This window comes from Sphaeramia orbicularis, chromosome 10 (assembly GCF_902148855.1).
Source record: "Sphaeramia orbicularis chromosome 10, fSphaOr1.1, whole genome shotgun sequence".
NCBI classification, from domain to species: domain Eukaryota; kingdom Metazoa; phylum Chordata; class Actinopteri; order Kurtiformes; family Apogonidae; genus Sphaeramia; species Sphaeramia orbicularis.
The window spans coordinates 29,732,437-29,749,793 of NC_043966.1; the positions used below are offsets into that span (position 1 = coordinate 29,732,437).

Sequence of the window (17,357 nt, forward strand, 5' to 3'; positions counted from 1 at the left end):
GAAAGAAACCTAAGAATAATCACATATAAGAGGCTGAAATTAGATCATTTTAACGGTCTTCTTCTTCTTCTTCTTCTTCTTCTTCTTCTTCTTCTTCTTCTTCTTCTTCTTCTTCTTCTTCTTCTTCTTCTTCTTCTTCTTCTTCTTCTTCTTCTTCTTCTTCTTCTTCTTCTTCTTCTTCTTCTTCTTCTTCTTCTTCTTCTTCTTATTATTATTATTATTATTATTATTATTATTATTATTATTGCTAATCAGAATAATTGTTCTTTCTACTGCTACCTCCTGATCCTGCTACTGATCTGAACAAACCATGATGTTGAGCTAAAACACAGATTCTTCATTGGCTGGTCACTAATAAGTTCACACCTTTATGTGCAGGTCTTGAAAAGATAGTGTAATCCCAAATTTTGGTCCAGAATTACACAGGGAAACTTAAAACATCCAGCAAAAATCATCTGAACTACTGTGGCCACATCATTAAAAGTTTGGTGAATGCTTGCATTATCATGCATCTCTGCTGCAGCAACTTTGTCTTCATCAACAACCCACAGCACATCAGTTCACGTACCACCTGCCACACAGGAGATAATTAGCTGAAATGTTTTATGATCCCGTTTGCTCCAATGACAGTCTGATAGCAGAGCGGCTGCATCATATGGCATTCCTCTGTGTAAGATTAGTGCAGGATAACACAGCTCTGTGCAGGGGCAGAGCAGTACCATTGCACTTCGCCTCCAGCACACAGCAGGTGTTTTGATTGACAGGAAGGTCTACGGTGACCCAGTGGCCTCTGTTTGGTTTATCCCCAGGCTGAACGATGGCGGTAACCTCTCCAGACTTTGCACATCTGGAGGGGGGATTATCAGCATGGATGGGGTTTTACTACCAAGCTCTGGAACTACGCCAGAGATTTAGCCATGTGTATGTATTAGTGATTTTCTGCATGTCCATATGTGCATGTGTGGTTCTGTTACTCTTTTCTTCTGCTTAATGCTGCACCAAATCTCAAGGATTTCTCCCCTCTCCACCACTGACAGCAGCAGTAGCAGCAGCTGCAGCAGACTTGGCTCTGGTCCAACTGCACAACAACAGAGCTGTTATCTCTCCCTGGCTTCCAGCTCTCATAACTGTTTAGAAACTAACAGCGTAGTCAAGAGGGTTATTAAGTTTGTGGTGTAAGTCTGGGTCAGCAAGTTTTAGAGATCTGGTTGAGGGCACTGCTGATACGACAGAACACTAGATGGACTAATTATTAATAATTAGCCTCAGTAACTCAGGCCGTCACAGCTGTCTCTTATGGACGTGAGGACATTGCTTGTGTGTAGTGGGGTGTGTAGAAAATGTGTGTACGTATTTGTTAAGAAGATCATCTTTATAGTTCATATCCAATCACAACATGCTTCATCTTGACTCCTGGCGAAGTACCTAAGAATTTGAACATTCTGCACAAGTCAAGAAGATTACTGTTTGAAATACTTCCATTTACTTATCTCATGCTAGAAATTATCATTTAATACCCAGTATTTCGCTCTTGGACCGGGCTATGAATGTGATGGAAACATGTACTGAATCAGAGAATGAAAGGACATGAGGAGCCAAAAATTGCTAGGCTGATGTGTTTCTTCTAATATTTACCACTAGATGTCAGATTTCTCCTGCTCTTCTATCTGAATCTGAGAGGACGGCAAACACAGGGACTAGTAATCACATCAAATTCACATCACATCAAAGTGTTCATCTCAGGATTTGAAAAACAGCTGGTAGAACAAACAACATACATCACCTAACACAAAATGTGCGGTCCTGACTTTCCCTCCTCATGCATCATTAAGTTGAGGCTTTATGTTATTGATTAACAACAGGGCATCTGACACAGACCACGTAAATTGACAAGAATGGAGGTAATCTTTGACACCTTCAGCCATGATCATCTATTTAAAGATGATTTACACCTCAGTTGTTGTTCCTTCCAGGGGTCACACACACAACACCTAAGACTGTTCCAGACAAGGTAAGACATAATGCAGCACACATCAAACTCAAATGCATAGGACACATAACATTTTCACAGTAATACTGTGTGAAAAGCTCTGACACCATTTATTAATAATCTGTTTCAAAGCTAAAACATCCTTTAAAAGTATTGACAAGTCAGCTGACGTTCACTGACAGCAGCCACTAAATGCATTTATCCTTTTATTTTTGTTCTTCAAGTAAAACTTAATTTACAGTGATTTTGTGGTGGATAAACAGCAAAAAAAAAAAAAAAAAAAAAAAAATGTATCTGTGAGTCACAGGACCAGACTTGAAGGCAAAGTCACGAACAGTGAGACAGAAACAGAGAGTAGCAGACTGGTAAACAGATGAGTGTGGGGCAGGTAGACAACATTTGGAAAGATGCACAGATACACACAAGGGATGTGCTCAAGTACATTCAAATTGTGTTCAGCTGCAGTCTATTGAGCTTGCTTCACACGTATACGCCACATACGCTCACACAGACATATGCTAATAAGGCCTCTACGCACATCACAACCTGGAGGAGGATGCCACACTATCAGAACGATGCAGCGACTGTAATTACAGTAATTTTAACTGCTGTAATTACTGAACTCACTTCCATCCTCTTTGCTTTTAAGAAAGACATTAGCACTCCCTCCTCCCATGGAGTCCCCAAAATATAGCAAAGTGGCTGACATGAAAAGGGGAAAAACGGTTTCTTTAAAAAACTGAGAGCATGAAAACCTTGGAGGGGAACTGCTGCTCTATAGACGGTGGAGGGTCCCTTTAGGAGGCGACTCGCAGCTGCAGGAAATGGAGGAGAAGACAAGTTACATAAATGCTGATGTTTCCTTATTGATTCTGACACAGTGTTCATTTGTAGAGATGCTTGATGATGCCCGGAGGTGTGAGTGGTTTAAATTTGTGATTTGACCTCTCATTGAGGCCAGCTGTCAGTAACATACAATGTGGGCCATCTTTGTTGTCCTCTTTTTGCTTGTCTGTTGGTTTTAGTTCTGAAGTGAAAGACAGGATTATAAAAAGACATTTTGGTCTCCTCTGGCTCCTTTTTACTGCTGCAGGCATCTGATAAACATATTCACACTCATGTTCATTCACTCTACAGTGGTGTCATCCTGTGATTTTAATTACCTCCATTTCTCTGCACAGCATTCAAAGCACTATGTCCTCTCGATCCATAACTATAGTGTCCTCTGGAAGGAGCACCGATGACAGTGGTAACTTAGGAGTTTCCATTTCTATCATGTCGTTTTTGAAGTTATAGCTGAAATGCTTCAAGGCTGCTCTTCACAGCTTCAGTCAGTAGTGTTCTTGGTTGTTGTCAGGGTTAAGGATGGAGCCAAAGCTCTCGCTGGAGGAGGAGGACAGGGAGTCCGGGATCGGTTCCACCCTTGACCTCACCAGCAGCTCTGAAGGCTACAACCGACATACCAATCACCTGTCCAGCAAACCTTCAATCAGGGAGGCAGACAGACTCCCTAAAGAGAATGGTACAAGGACAGCATGAGGACAAGCATCACAAATCTACTTCCTGGGTTGGCACTGGGTCTGATCTCTGTGAAAAGGCAAATGAAAGCAGAAGCTGGCCCACATGCTCATTAGATAAGGACATGCGTGGAACCAGCAGGAGCATGGAGTCTGGGCAACAAAGGCAAAGCCCTGCTAATTCTCAGCAGCGTTTGGTTAATGCGGGCACTGTAGCATGTCAGATAACTTTGCTCTCTATATGTTTCCATCCAGATAGAAAAATCATGATAGTGAGATCAACATGTGACATGCTAACCAGAAACAGATCAGATGTTTTGTTTGTCAGCAGTATTTTCTGTTTAAATAGGCCAACTTTGGCTGCTTTTCCAGGTCATACTGTGAGGTTAAACATCTCTCCGGTTGTTGTCTTTGAACAGAAAGCTCTCCACAGGTCTCAGTGTGTACAGACAACATCAAGCAGCTCCTTATCAATCTCTCCAAGATCCCTCTCCTCCTCCTCCTCCTCTTCCTCTTTGTTTGCTCCTTGGACACGCTGAGCTCTGCCTTCCAGTTAGCAGGGGGTGAGTACTATAACCCTCAGTGCCCCCTTGGCAGGTTGATGGTGACTCAGTTAGTTGATGTTTGAACAAATAAGTGAAGTGAGTCACTGCGGAATAGTTCATACTGTCCTACCGGGGCCCTGCTGTATAATTTAACTGCAGAGCTTCTTCCGGTGACCTTTTTAGATTTAGGGAAACAAGCGATCTGATCTTGTTTAACACTGCTCTCGGCCACCGACCTTGTCCTCTTCTGAGACAAACACTGTGTATGTGTGTCTGTGTTTCTGTGTACGTGGGTGGCATATTTAACCAGGTAAAGTAGCCGGGGACATTTTCCAGGACAATGCGGTGCTGTCCAACCCTGTGGCAGGGCTGGTGGTGGGGATTTTGGTGACTGTGCTGGTCCAAAGCTCATCCACTTCCACCTCCATCATTGTCAGTCTGGTGGCATCTGGATGTGAGTAAAGGCATGAAGTGTGTGCAACACTTGTAGCAGGAATTCATATATCTTTGAATAAAACCCAGGAAGAGAAAAACATACAGACTGACCTAATTCAGACACAGATATACAGTATGTGTGTTTGTGTATTCTATTCTATACATACCTATGTGCTTCTGCAGGCTATTATTTTGCATCCAAAGAAAGATATCACAGTGAATCTCAAAACAGAAAGTGGAAAAAAAACTCCCATAATGCACGTGTGGCACTGACAAATAAGTCTAATTAATGTGTCATTAATGTATGATCTTAGTTTTGTGGCTCCAAGCCAAATCCCACGATGTGTTCCCTGTGGAGGATTTGACAAATTTGCATCTTGATGTGCTAGTTAGCACTGAAGACCAAATTAGTAACTATAGCTTGCAACAACAGATGAGTAATTATTAAGACAGAGGAGGATTAAGCTCTGTGCATACACATTGTATTAATGCAGCGTAAACTGGCCAATGCAGTAGCAGGAACTAAGTGTAATCATGCTGCATAATTTACCACAAACTGAAGTGTTTAGGTGTCTTATCTTAATTATTTAGACTGACTGACTTTCCTGAAAGTGTCATTCAAGCAAATTCAGGTGTAATGGGTGTAAAAACCATGTGAGAATTATTGTAATCCTGCGGTGTGGACCACAGGGATCACAGGGCTAATCACATCAAACCATTTGACATCCTATAATCCTCCACCATCAATCAGTCAACAGGTTAGACCAAACGTGCCAAGGATTCCACCTTAAACAACCTATCTCTAATGAGTGCATGCAATGAGATCTCTTCACTTTCTCTGTGGTGAGAGTCGGTGATATCAGTATGCCACTGCCGTCTCTCTGCTCAAAAGCCTGTGTGCAAGAGAGCAAAGAGCAAGATTATAGTTAATTATAAGGAGTAAAAGAAATGCAGAGGCATGGATGATAGAAAATGTGTGTCTATTAGAGTGTGTGTCCTGTAGGTCATTACTATTAGAGATGCCTTCCACCATAAACCTCACTGCAGCGTGTAAAGCTGAATCACTCACTGGATAATTACAATCACCCTTAATTTCCATTACAAGTCATGTTGCATTCATATGATGCATTAATATTCACAATGAAGAAGACATTAAGCTATTTACATTTTCGTATTATCTCTCTATGGACATTTTTCTTCTCAAAATATTATTAGCTGCATAATGAAAGTCATCCTGAAAAAGACAAATAATTATTCATCAAGGAAAGTTACGGATAATTTGCATATCGGATGAAATGAAACGTATTTGTGTCGGCTGTATCTGTATCAGTCTTCTTCAATGAATCACAGACAACATGGCAAACATGCACTGATTAAACAGCTCCGTCTATTATATATATATATATATATATATATATATATATATATATATATATATATATATATATATATATATATATATATATAAAACACATGTGAAGGAATTTACATGCATTAATTGCTTTTTTCCCATGTGTGAATAGAATGACGTACTTCTGTGAATCTCCAAAGCATAACAATTATACTCACGTCCAAGTTCCTACTCTGCTCCTCTACAGTGTCATCAGTGTCAGAAATGGAGTTTAACGACCAGCTCACAATCACAACCTTCACATTAACACACAAGTATGTGCAAATGTAACGTGCAAATAGGTCCGCACTGATATTTTTTTCAACAGGTAAAAAACAGAAGCAGAAAACAATCATGTGTAGGAATCATATATGGAATAATGGAATAAAGTACTTGCAAAACCCAACAAAAAATACACTTCTGGGGTGAGATTAAGGTGAATAACACTGCACACAATATAAAAGCCTTTTTTGTATCATCTCACTTCACAGTGCTGGAAGTGAGGCTGGCTGTTCCTGTCATCATGGGAACCAATATTGGGACTTCAGTCACGAACACCATTGTCGCCATGATGCAAGCAGCAGAGAGGACGGAATTTCAGCGGTAAGTGCCGGTGGTAAGGAGGGGGTAGATGAAGAGCAAGGAAGAAGATATTGAAATGGAAAAGTGAAGAGGACAAATGTGGTCAAGGAGGAAACAAAAGTAAAATATCAAAAGTGCCGAGGAGAAAGTAGAGGATGATGAAGGGAAACATCAGAGCCCTCAGTGTGTGTGCACATTTGCATAACAGTCATAATAATGGCACCACTCCACATTGATCCCACACCAGTAACCCTTTGGCATTAAAAGTAAGGCACTGAGCAGATGGCATGTTACTTAATCTGTGTCTGCAAAAATAAATATAATTTATTAATTTTTCATGATATACTCACACACTCAGTCAAACCTAAAATGCTCATTATGTCAGTCATCGGAGAACGCTGAGCCATGAAAAGCAGATTAACGAGCAATCATTCTGAGTAGTTGAACATACTGATGGTTGACCCTAGTTAGCACTGAAACTGACTGTGACCCACTACAGGGCCTTTGCTGGGGCAACAATCCACGACTGTTTCAACTGGCTTTCGGTTCTGGTTCTGCTTCCGCTGGAGGTGGTAAGTGGCCTCATGACCCGCTTGTCACACCTGATGGTCACCGGCTTCAGTCTCCAGCCGGGGAAGGAAGCCCCCGAGCTGCTTAAGGTCATCACTGAACCAGTCACAAAGCTCATCATACAGGTAAAACCCCCAAACCATCACTATTTTCATGATAGATACAGTGAAGTGTCATGAAGTGAAGTGGGTCCACCCTGTGATGGTACGCAGGGTCAAAGTCTCTTAGTCCTTTAACCTTCATTTCCATTAACTTTCTGAATTTGAAAGATAAAAAATAAATCTTCCTTCCACACTCAGCTGGACAAATGTGTGATCACGGGAATTGCCATGGGAAATGAGGACATGAGGAACCGGAGTCTGGTGAAAGAATGGTGCCAGACTGACCTTGTTATGGTAATGGCCTGTCTCTGTGCCGCTGTCTCCTGTTGTATCTCACACTGGCGCCAAATACAGCCTGTCACAGCTGCCAGTGAAAACTGTGCTTCTAATTTATGTGTTCATCACACATGTTCAGTTTTTATTACCTTTTTTTGTTTGTTTCTTTTTTTCTCTGCAGTTCCCTATGAATTTAAGCACAAACCATGAAAACTGTAACCCTGGTTATCACCATTCACAGGATGGAAATGAGCTCAACACTCATAAGTGTGAGTTGTAACTCAGTGATATCTCTTACCCACACACTTTTGTGAACTGAGTGAATCTGCCAAATGGAACTTTTACTACACATTTTCTTCTCATTATTACTGTTAACCCTTTATGGAGCACTCATAGAAATCCTCTGAAATTCAAAATTGCAACCTTAGTGTATCATTGCAGAACATACAAATATTTTATTACTTTTGTAAATTTGTTTATTTATTTATTTTTTCATGTAGAAAATCAAGGTCATTGAATTTTCCATATTTGGTTACTTACTCGTAAGTAGCAAAAAAAAAAATCCAAGAAGTATTTATAAAAAGGTACAATAAAAACAAATGTAAGATGAAAGGAACATGTATTTAAGAACATTAGAACAACATTTTTAGAACATTACAACAACATAAGACCCCTGTCCACATCCACATTCTCCCTTTGAACATCATTCCTTACATTACCATTACTTCATGGTACCTAACAAAGCAGGTACACTCACTGTTCATGCAGAGGTGGACCTTACAGACCCTGTAGACCACATTGGACCTGAGATTGTTGCCTCACTGTCCTAAATGTAACTGTTGCTGTCACTACTCCCTTTTCCATTGACCCTCAAATTGTGCGAATATGACGTGCATAAAAATTTTCCAAATGGAAAAATGACAGTTTTCGCCAAAACTCTGGTTTTTCAATTAAAAGTTTTTGCACTGGCAAGAGGTGGGTTTTTGGGTGACGCGAATTTGGTAAATCACGCAAAACTGCAATGAAAGACCTTTTTCTGCAACTGGAGTCACATGAATAAAAAAAAAAAAAAAAAAAAAATGTTGACGGATATAAGCAAAGAAGAAGAGTTTTAAAAGAAACATGGCGCAGTATGTGTGGACACACCAGAACACTGAAGCATTTTTTATACTTAGTACAGGATAGAAGGTTAATATATAATAATAATGGATATATCTGTAAATCAATGTGATATTTATGTTCGTTGGCATGTTCATGGAATGACTTCTTATGTCATCTCGCGTTACTAAATAAACACATCGTCACATTTATGATTTAATGGAAAAAACGACATTACGTACTTCTGTTTTTTTGACATTTAGTAAATATCGGTAAAGTTTTGAAAATATATCCAGTGGAAAAGCAACTACTGTCTTGTACTGCATGCATAAATAACCAAAAATAGTCACTTGCCCAATAAAGGGTTAATACAATATCTTGACCATTGTTGGTGCTTCTTCTTGGCAGGTAGGCATTTGTTTGTGTCTACTGAGCTGTCAGACCTCACTGTTGGCCTGATCCTCCTGGTGGGCTCCCTGGCTGTCCTCTGCACCTGTCTGCTGCTTCTGGTTAAGTTACTCAACTCTATTCTCAAAGGCCAAGTGGCAAAGATCATCCATAAAGTCATCAACACAGGTGAGCATGCCTTGAAGGTACAGGAGTATTTAGTCAGTGTATTTGATCGCTCAATATACAAAGACCTAAAATCTGCCTTGGATACTAATCTCATTATAAAGGATTACTGACTGTGCATATATTTCTGTTTCTTTTTGTATCATAACAGACCTGCCGTATCCGTTTGGTTGGCTGGCAGGATATGTGGCCATGTTTGTGGGTGCAGGGGTTACGTTTTTGGTCCAGAGTAGCTCTGTCTTTACGTCAGCCATGACTCCTCTGGTAGGTAAGTGAAATGTGTCTTATCATCATTACAAATTAGTATTCATAGAGTATCAGAGAATATGTGAATCTGAAAAAATAAAAGATAAGATATTTTTGATAAACATGCCCATATGACACAGAGTAAACTGTTAACTGTAGGAAAAAATCGAAAACAATTTATGAGATGAAAAGCTATACTGCCATTAAGCATTGGAGATTTATAATTTGATTTGTTAGGCTTACATAAAATATGATATCCAAAAACACTTTACCAAATTGTTATGTAATATCCACATCTGTTATGAGTGATATGGCAGATGCGGCTTTGAAGGCTAAGAATTAAACCGATTGATTTAATGTTATACATACTAATCAACTGAAGCAGGTTTAATGACTTACCAACAACTCATTCTTTTCTGGAAAACCATGTGATTTTATTAACTTTGAAATGTAAACATAGTGAATGTAGGGACTGCAAAACCTGAGGAAATGTGCAAAATACAATAATCCACTGTTTCTACCATTTTTTTTTTTTTTTATAAGAGACAAGAAATCAAACTCATATACAATCTACATAGAGACATGATTAACTTGTGCTTTAATGAATGGAAAATGGATTTAATTTACACAGTAGCTACATGAAACATATTAAAGAAATATTGTTTGTTGGATGGTTTTCACTACCAGTGACTGGACATGTAATTATATTCACCGTAATTCTTGTATAAAATAAAATCTGCTTAATTATTTACACATTTCAAAGTGGCCTTGTAGCGCCACATTATGTAATAATGGTGCAATATGTTATAATGTAACAATTTTTAGAATAAGATGGCGTATTTTGTAATAAAAACCTTGAACACATTTTATAATAAACTTTGCCACATTTTGTGATAACTTATCATATATTGCAATAGTTTTTACAAAATGCAGGTGTAGCACTTTTTTTTTTTTTTTTTTAAAGGAAAAGTAATAATTTGGTGCATTATTGTGTAATAAACCATCACAATTGAAGCCTTGACTGGAAAACCATCATACCAGCAAAACAACATTAAGCATTCCAGCTTAATTAGAATTAATTTTCAAAAACTAGTTGGTTGTTTCATTGATCAAACCTAAATCAAATGTAACTGTATTCATTATAATGGGAAATGTGTTTGCAAGTTAGAGACAAAAGCTAAATTAAGTATGACTGACAAGAAACTTGCTGGTGCACTGACTTTTGGAAGACACAATTATGTAAAAAGTTATTACAAAATGTGGCAAAGTTGATTACAAAATGTGTTCAAGAATTTTATTACAAAATGTGGCATGTTATTACAAAATAAGGTGAAAAATTATTACATTATTACATATTGCACCATTATTACATAAAGCGGTGCTACAGACCTTCAGCAGAAATAATCAATAACTAATCTATATGCTCTGATTGACTTTGCTGTTGGTTGTGTTTATACATGTGGTCAGGGGACTCTGCAGACCATTAAAGAAAAGCGTGACTTTCAATAATTTTTAATCTTTAAGCAGAAAAAAATGAATATTTAAACTCCATCTCTGCTCTGCAACGGCCCTATTACAGCTGAGTGTTCAAGGGGAAAGAAGATACAGATACATTATTGTATGAATGCCAATGGCCCAAAACAGATAGCTTCAGAGACAAATTACAACCCAAGAACTAAATGCTAATAAGCCATTCTGCATTTTGATGCTTCAGAGCCTCAACTGACTGTTATTTCCAAAGTAATAATAACTTAAAGTTTTAATACGTTGTTTCTGATAGTAAATTAAGAAAGAATAACATTTTTACTGACCTGGATTAAGTTTAAATCGAATCCTCACTTTCACTCATTCGTCACAGTCTTAGTCAACTGCTGAGTTCAGTGAGTTTTCTGTAGTTTGAGATGAGTCTATACCTGGATAAAATTGTCTGGAGGCGTTTCCAGCGTCTGTCTGAAGGTTGATGCGATGTGGAGTTTCTTCTCATCTCGATCTGCGGTTTTGGCTCGGATTCATTTGGTGGATGCCTTCAGGGAGGCTGTGTCTTGTAATGTCTTATTAAACTCGCCTCTAACTCTGCTGAGCATTAGATGTTATCCTTGAGTGTGCCAGTTCCATGCACAGACCATGCAGAGACGGGTTACTTGCCTATACCCTGCTTCTGGCGTTTCAAGCTGTGGCTACTCGGTATCTGTACTGATGACCTCATACCATTATATATAGATAGAGTAGCAGTTTAGTCACGATTTTTCCCACATATCTACTGATAACATCATTACTTAACCATCAGAGTCAAGAAACTCCAGTTCCATAATATAAGGACTTTCTATTGTCTAATCTGTGGTCAAGCCTCAGTTCTTCAGTTCTGTTGGGTGGAATTACCACTGTAAACTATTTCAGTGCCTCATAAATTGGTCTGCTTTTTTCAAGGCTATTGGTTCCAGCACCAGATTATAAATTTGTAACCCCAGCATCTAAGACGCCATGTAATAGTATTAAATCATTAACAGCAGTGACCAAAGATTTACTCCTTTGCTTTTGTCGTGCATGTGACATTTTTTTCCCTTTCTCATGGAAACAGGGATAAACCTTAAATACCCACGTTTAAAAATAACAATTTTTCCACCAAGAAAAGTCCAAACAAGGCAACACACCTGCTTATTTGTCCTTGATTGAGTTTTGAGAAGTTTGTTGCATAGTACATGTTGCATAACTATCACTGTATGCCACTGGCTAAACGAAGCATGTAAAATCAGTGAAGAATGAGTCATCAGCCTGCTCCACAGTGATAAATATGTGATGGGAATGTTTTTTTGTTTTTTTTTCATTTAAAGCAGGAAACTTACCTCCCCAAAAGGATAAAAAAGACAAGGCATTACGCACATGAAGGATGTTTTCCAATCCATGTTTTCCAAATAAATTATCTCTGTTGGATCCTCTCATCATTCCCCACTTACGTTTAACCATTTTTACGTCAGTTTTCAAAACCATTTACATACAATGCCAATTGGTTTCAGTGCTTTTAGTCAGATAAGTTCTCCAGCACTCTTGCCCTGCTTTGGTTGTCAGTTGCATTTGAGCATCCAGTCAGTTGACTGTCATTAGTCATCTCTTCTGGCAAAGCAATATTTCAGCCTCCCCGCTTTGCTCTTAAAATGTTGGCTTTTGTTCATCTTCTTAAAAAGCAAGGAAATAACAGCAAAGACAGATGGAGGTGAGATGCAGCAAATGACACCTCGGACATACAGCGCAGCTCTGTGTATTTTGGCTCATGGTCAGTAAAAAACATACCGAGGCTTTTACACTTCTGAGGTGTGGGTAGGAAACACCACTCAGAATTTACCTCTGTACACTGTGTTCAGTCACAGACTGGCATAGTTGGCAAGTTAAAAACCTCAGGCGTGCATGCAAATGAGCTCTCGCAAAGAGGCAGTCTGGCATCAACTCTGGAAAAAGCGAAAATATGGCAAAAGTTATTAAACATACAAAAATAACCCTTCCACATCAGCATGTTAGTTTCTGTTACCTTTCTTGGGCTGACTGGCTCAAGGAGGTGGAAGAAGTCTAAGTCCTCTAACAGACCGTTGCGCAGTCAAATCCATAAGTATTTGCAGAGTGATTTGCAGAGCAATTCCACCTCTGTACACCACAGTGGATCTGAAATGGAGCAGATAGAAGGTCTGCAGTTGATTCCAAACGTTGAAATTACATTTGGTGGCTGTTCACTCAAATTCTCAATATGAGGTCCAAAGAGGTGTCGACGCAAGTGGAGGAGACTGTCATTCAACTGAAAAAATAAAATAAATCTAACTGTGAGATAGTGAAAAGTTTACAAGAGGCAAAATCAACAATTTAGTGCATTCTTAAAAAGGAGGAATCCACTGGTAACCTCAGCAAAACCAAAGGCCTGGAAGACCACAGAGGACAGCTGAAGTGGATAACTGCAGATGAAAACCCCTTTACAACATCCAGGCACGTCAAGAACACAGTTAAGGAGGAAGGAGTGTTCTGGCATGGACATGTATGAGTTCTGGTGGAAGTGGGTCACTAGTGTTTGAATTCTGACACACACACACACACACACACACACGCACACACACACACACACACACACGCACACACACACACAGAGCCATCATCTCTGATAAAGATGATGCTTCACGTTGCAGATGGATTATGACCCAAAGATACTGAAAAAGCAAACCAAGAGCTTGAAATAAATAGGATTGTCTTCAGTAACTAAAGCTGTTGTAAAGACCAGGTAAAGCATCTTCAGGAGAAAACTGTGTTTGATGATGTCCATGGGTCCCAGACTTCAGGCAGTCACTGCAAATGATTTTATCCAAGAATTAAAAACAATCCACATTTTTATTACAGTCCTGGTTTGTCCAATTTCTTTTGATCTTCTGAAAATGGAGGGACTGCATTTAACACATAAAGACCCAGTACTAATTTTGTGACAGTTCCCAAATGAATTTTTCTCTCTATTTAACTTTTCTTAAGTGATTTATCACCAGTTATTACCCCGCCCCCCAAAGGGGCGAAATTTCAAATGTCTATAAAAACATCAGTTTTGCTTCAATTAACTTCAAACTTGGCACATATATAGATGCAATTGATATGCTGACATCAGCACAGGCATAGACATGATGACATCAGCTGGATCAATGCCAAAATAAGCTACAGTATGTGTGAGGGGCGGGGTTTGTTGTACCTGGCACCACTTGTTATAATATTATCCTATGTATTTTTCACTTCACTGTAAATCATGTATTTTCCTGTATTTAAATTATTATAGCTAATTTATATGCTCATGAGAACTCAGAGTAAATTCAAAGGTTATTATATCAAAACAGAGAAAAGTGAAGAAAAAGTGACTTTTTCTGTAAAATCTATCATTAATTAATCATAAACCCAGTGTCTCCATCCACTGTCATTAATCAAACTAGATGGGTTTTACTGGTGAATTAATGTTGTAGAAGATGACGGTGTTTCCATGTTCACTACGGAGCCTCTGAACTTTCAAATGGGTCAAATCTGATGACCATGAATAGATGACAAACTGCATTTTATGCCAATTATTTACATGTATTGATAGGATTAGTGGATCAACAGGTATTAAACAGTTTAGATCAGTAGGTGGTTTTGGTTGACAGTGGCTGTTTGGGTCTTTATGTGTTAAAATGGTTGTAATGGATGAAAAACTGAAAGTCCATTCTCCAAACACTTCTCAGTTGCTTCATTTCAGATCCACTGTGTTGGTACAAAAAGACAAAATTTGTGTCACTGTCCAAATACGTATAGACTGTACTAGTATTTGAGTACCTACTTTCATCTCTTGCCTTAAACAGTTCATGGTAGGTTATTTTATGCAGTTATGTGCACACTTTGCCTTGGTCTGTACTTTCCATTTGGATCTGATCCGTCCTAGGTTTGCAGACATAATTGTCCCTAAATCTTGTCCTTCCATTCTCCTACTGGAATGTGCATATGTGTATCAGCTGATATGTTGGTGTACTGTAAATAAGATTGGTACAACAGTAAGAGCATTCAGAATTAGACTCTTAAATCTCTTGTATTGAGCAATCTCGTCTCACAAACTTGTTCCAATAAATAAATCCCGTGTGATACAATCAGGTTTATCTGGAGATTTTACCTCCTCAGTAAGAGGCTACAAAGCTTACAATCTGGACTATTGGAACATAGCCATAACTCTTTAAATAATTACAGTTTAACTCTCTATAAATGTCTTTAACTGCACAAACAAAGCATGTCTACAGGGAGCTGTAACCCGACCTACAAGAGCCCTTATATTAGAACACTTACCAGTCAGTTCATATTTTCTGTATTCATTTGAAGTGCAGCTTGACTTATAAGCCAGTACATTTACTTTAGGCACTTCCTTTCATAAAATAAATACTTCCATATTCCTGAGTGACTATAGAATAGATCGGATGTCAAGAATATGATTTTTAAAATAAAAACTATTTCACTCAAGGACAGAAACGCTGAACAAAACAGGATAGTTTTAAGACACTTACTGAGGGATACAGTTATGGGAGTGGGAGGCTAAGTTCAAAGAGTCTGGCAAAGATAGCTCATGAGGTCCTTTCCCTCCAGCTTTGTTCAGGGGATTCTTCACTTGGCACAAAGTGGTGTCAAATGCATTGCAACTAGTTTCTCAGAAAGTTGTAAATCCTCTGCAAATCTTCCTTCAGAGGGATAATAAAAGCCGTTTAAAAATATTTATTTGATGCCCTCATTTCTTCCGTCTCGTCATGTCTCTGCTGTCTTTTCCAGGCGTTGGTGTGATCAGTCTGGAACGGGCATATCCTCTCACTCTTGGGTCCAATATCGGCACCACGGCCACAGCCCTGCTGGCTGCTCTGGCCAGTCCTGGGGACAAACTGGCTGCAGCCATACAAGTAAATCTTGTCATATGGCAAATAATGAAATACTGTAGTGAAAGCACCATCAGTGCCTCTGCCTTAAGGGGAAGAGTATATTCATGAATATATTTTCTACTGATTAGGCTCTAAGTGATATATAGGAGTGCAGATGGTGAGAGAACAACAGGGAAATCAACATATATCTCTCACAGATACACACAGTATGTCAATCTGAAACAAATCTGTAGAGAATTGAAAACAGATTGCACATAACAATAATAATGTTTATATTTATATCTCGAATCATGGATTTATGCATAAGTTAGCCAGCAAGAGATTTTAATGAATGCTGCAGAGAGAGTGCTGTTTATTCTTCTTCTGTGGTTTGTGACAGTGAATTACTTTGTCTTGAATGTCTCTCTTAGATCGCTCTGTGTCATCTCTTCTTCAATGTGTTTGGTATCATCCTGTGGTATCCTGTTCCCTTCATGCGACTGCCCATAAAGATGGCTCGTGTTCTGGGTGAGCGCACAGCCAAGTACCGCTGGTTTGCAGTCCTCTACCTTCTCCTCTGCTTCCTGCTCTTGCCTTCACTGGTACTGGGCCTGTCACTGGCCGGATGGCAGGTGATGGCTGGTGTCGGGGCTCCTTTCCTAGGCATAATCCTCTTCATCACTATGATAAATGTGATGCAGACCCAGAGCCCCCGTCATCTGCCCCCCAGGCTTCAGAACTGGGACTTCCTGCCACAGTGGATGCACTCTCTCAAACCTCTCGACCGCTTGATTACCAAGACAAGTGTCTGCTGCAGCTCGGCATGCCAGGATAGGCAGGGACAGGAAGAGGAGGATCACATCTGTACACAGACATCCTCCGTCAGCCCTGGGACGGAGTCAGCCCAGAGGAAGGCAGAACTGGCGTATGACAACCCGGTCCTGGACTACCTGGATGAGACCAGACCAGGTGTGCGTGTTCTCAAACTGAAAGGGTTAGAGAGGTGCAACAGCACTCCATTGTAAAAGGACCTCAATACTCAATATGGTGAGAAAAGCAGGATTAAGAAAAGCCCTTTTGCAAAGATGTGGAAATTCACCCGTGTCTGACTGCCAGAGATAACCTTTTAAAACGGTCTCAGCTCGAAAACCTAAGCCCTATTATCAACCATCTATGTAGTCGATATGGTCACATGACTATATCAAGTCTCAATATGTGAGCATTAGCAGGCAAAGTTTGTACAGCTGAAGATGTACAAATGTGCATATGTAGTGAACACTTCTGTTTATCTTCGTCCGGCTGGGTTATTCTCATCGGCTTATGAAGAGTTTTGTAGTAGTTAAAAATGAAGAACAAATGGTCAGTGGATTCTCTGTAACCTGCTGTTTCAAAGCCAAGCATGAGGTCATTAGCTGACATTGGCCACCTACATTTTCTCATTTTACTAGGTTATAAAAAACAAACCACAAATTGTGTCTGGTGAGTTTTTTTCTTTTTATCCTGTACATCTTCATACCACAACAACAACATATTTTCACTTCCACAAAATATCACTGAGAGTATTAAACCACAGTGGTGCAGTGGATAGCACTTGTGTCTCCCAGCAAGAAAGTCCTGGGTTTGATTCCAACACCAGTCGATGGAGGTGGGACCT

At 39.4% G+C, this 17,357-nt stretch overlaps 1 protein-coding gene across 1 annotated transcript; it reads left to right on the forward strand.

Moving 5' to 3' along the window:
• The first annotated feature begins 1,844 nt into the window (after positions 1 to 1,844).
• Positions 1,845 to 17,134, forward strand: LOC115426784 (sodium-dependent phosphate transport protein 2A-like). The gene is made up of 13 exons (XM_030145010.1): positions 1,845 to 2,011; positions 3,172 to 3,239; positions 3,348 to 3,512; positions 3,927 to 4,070; positions 4,363 to 4,506; positions 6,369 to 6,480; positions 6,959 to 7,154; positions 7,329 to 7,424; positions 7,588 to 7,675; positions 8,913 to 9,080; positions 9,229 to 9,345; positions 15,621 to 15,745; positions 16,135 to 17,134. The coding sequence occupies exons 1-13, from the start codon at positions 1,896 to 1,898 to the stop codon at positions 16,726 to 16,728; spliced, it is 2,133 nt and encodes a 710-aa protein (XP_030000870.1). The 5' UTR covers positions 1,845 to 1,895; the 3' UTR covers positions 16,729 to 17,134.
• The last annotated feature ends 223 nt before the right edge of the window (positions 17,135 to 17,357 follow it).

Excerpts from the sequence above, each read along its gene's own strand:
- LOC115426784 (XM_030145010.1), top strand. The coding sequence starts at position 1,896 with ATGGAGGTAATCTTTGACACCTTCAGCCATGATCATCTATTTAAAGAT. Across the intron at positions 9,081-9,228 it reads CCATAAAGTCATCAACACAG|ACCTGCCGTATCCGTTTGGT; the intron begins GTGAGCATGCCT and ends GTATCATAACAG. Across the intron at positions 9,346-15,620 it reads AGCCATGACTCCTCTGGTAG|GCGTTGGTGTGATCAGTCTG; the intron begins GTAAGTGAAATG and ends TGTCTTTTCCAG.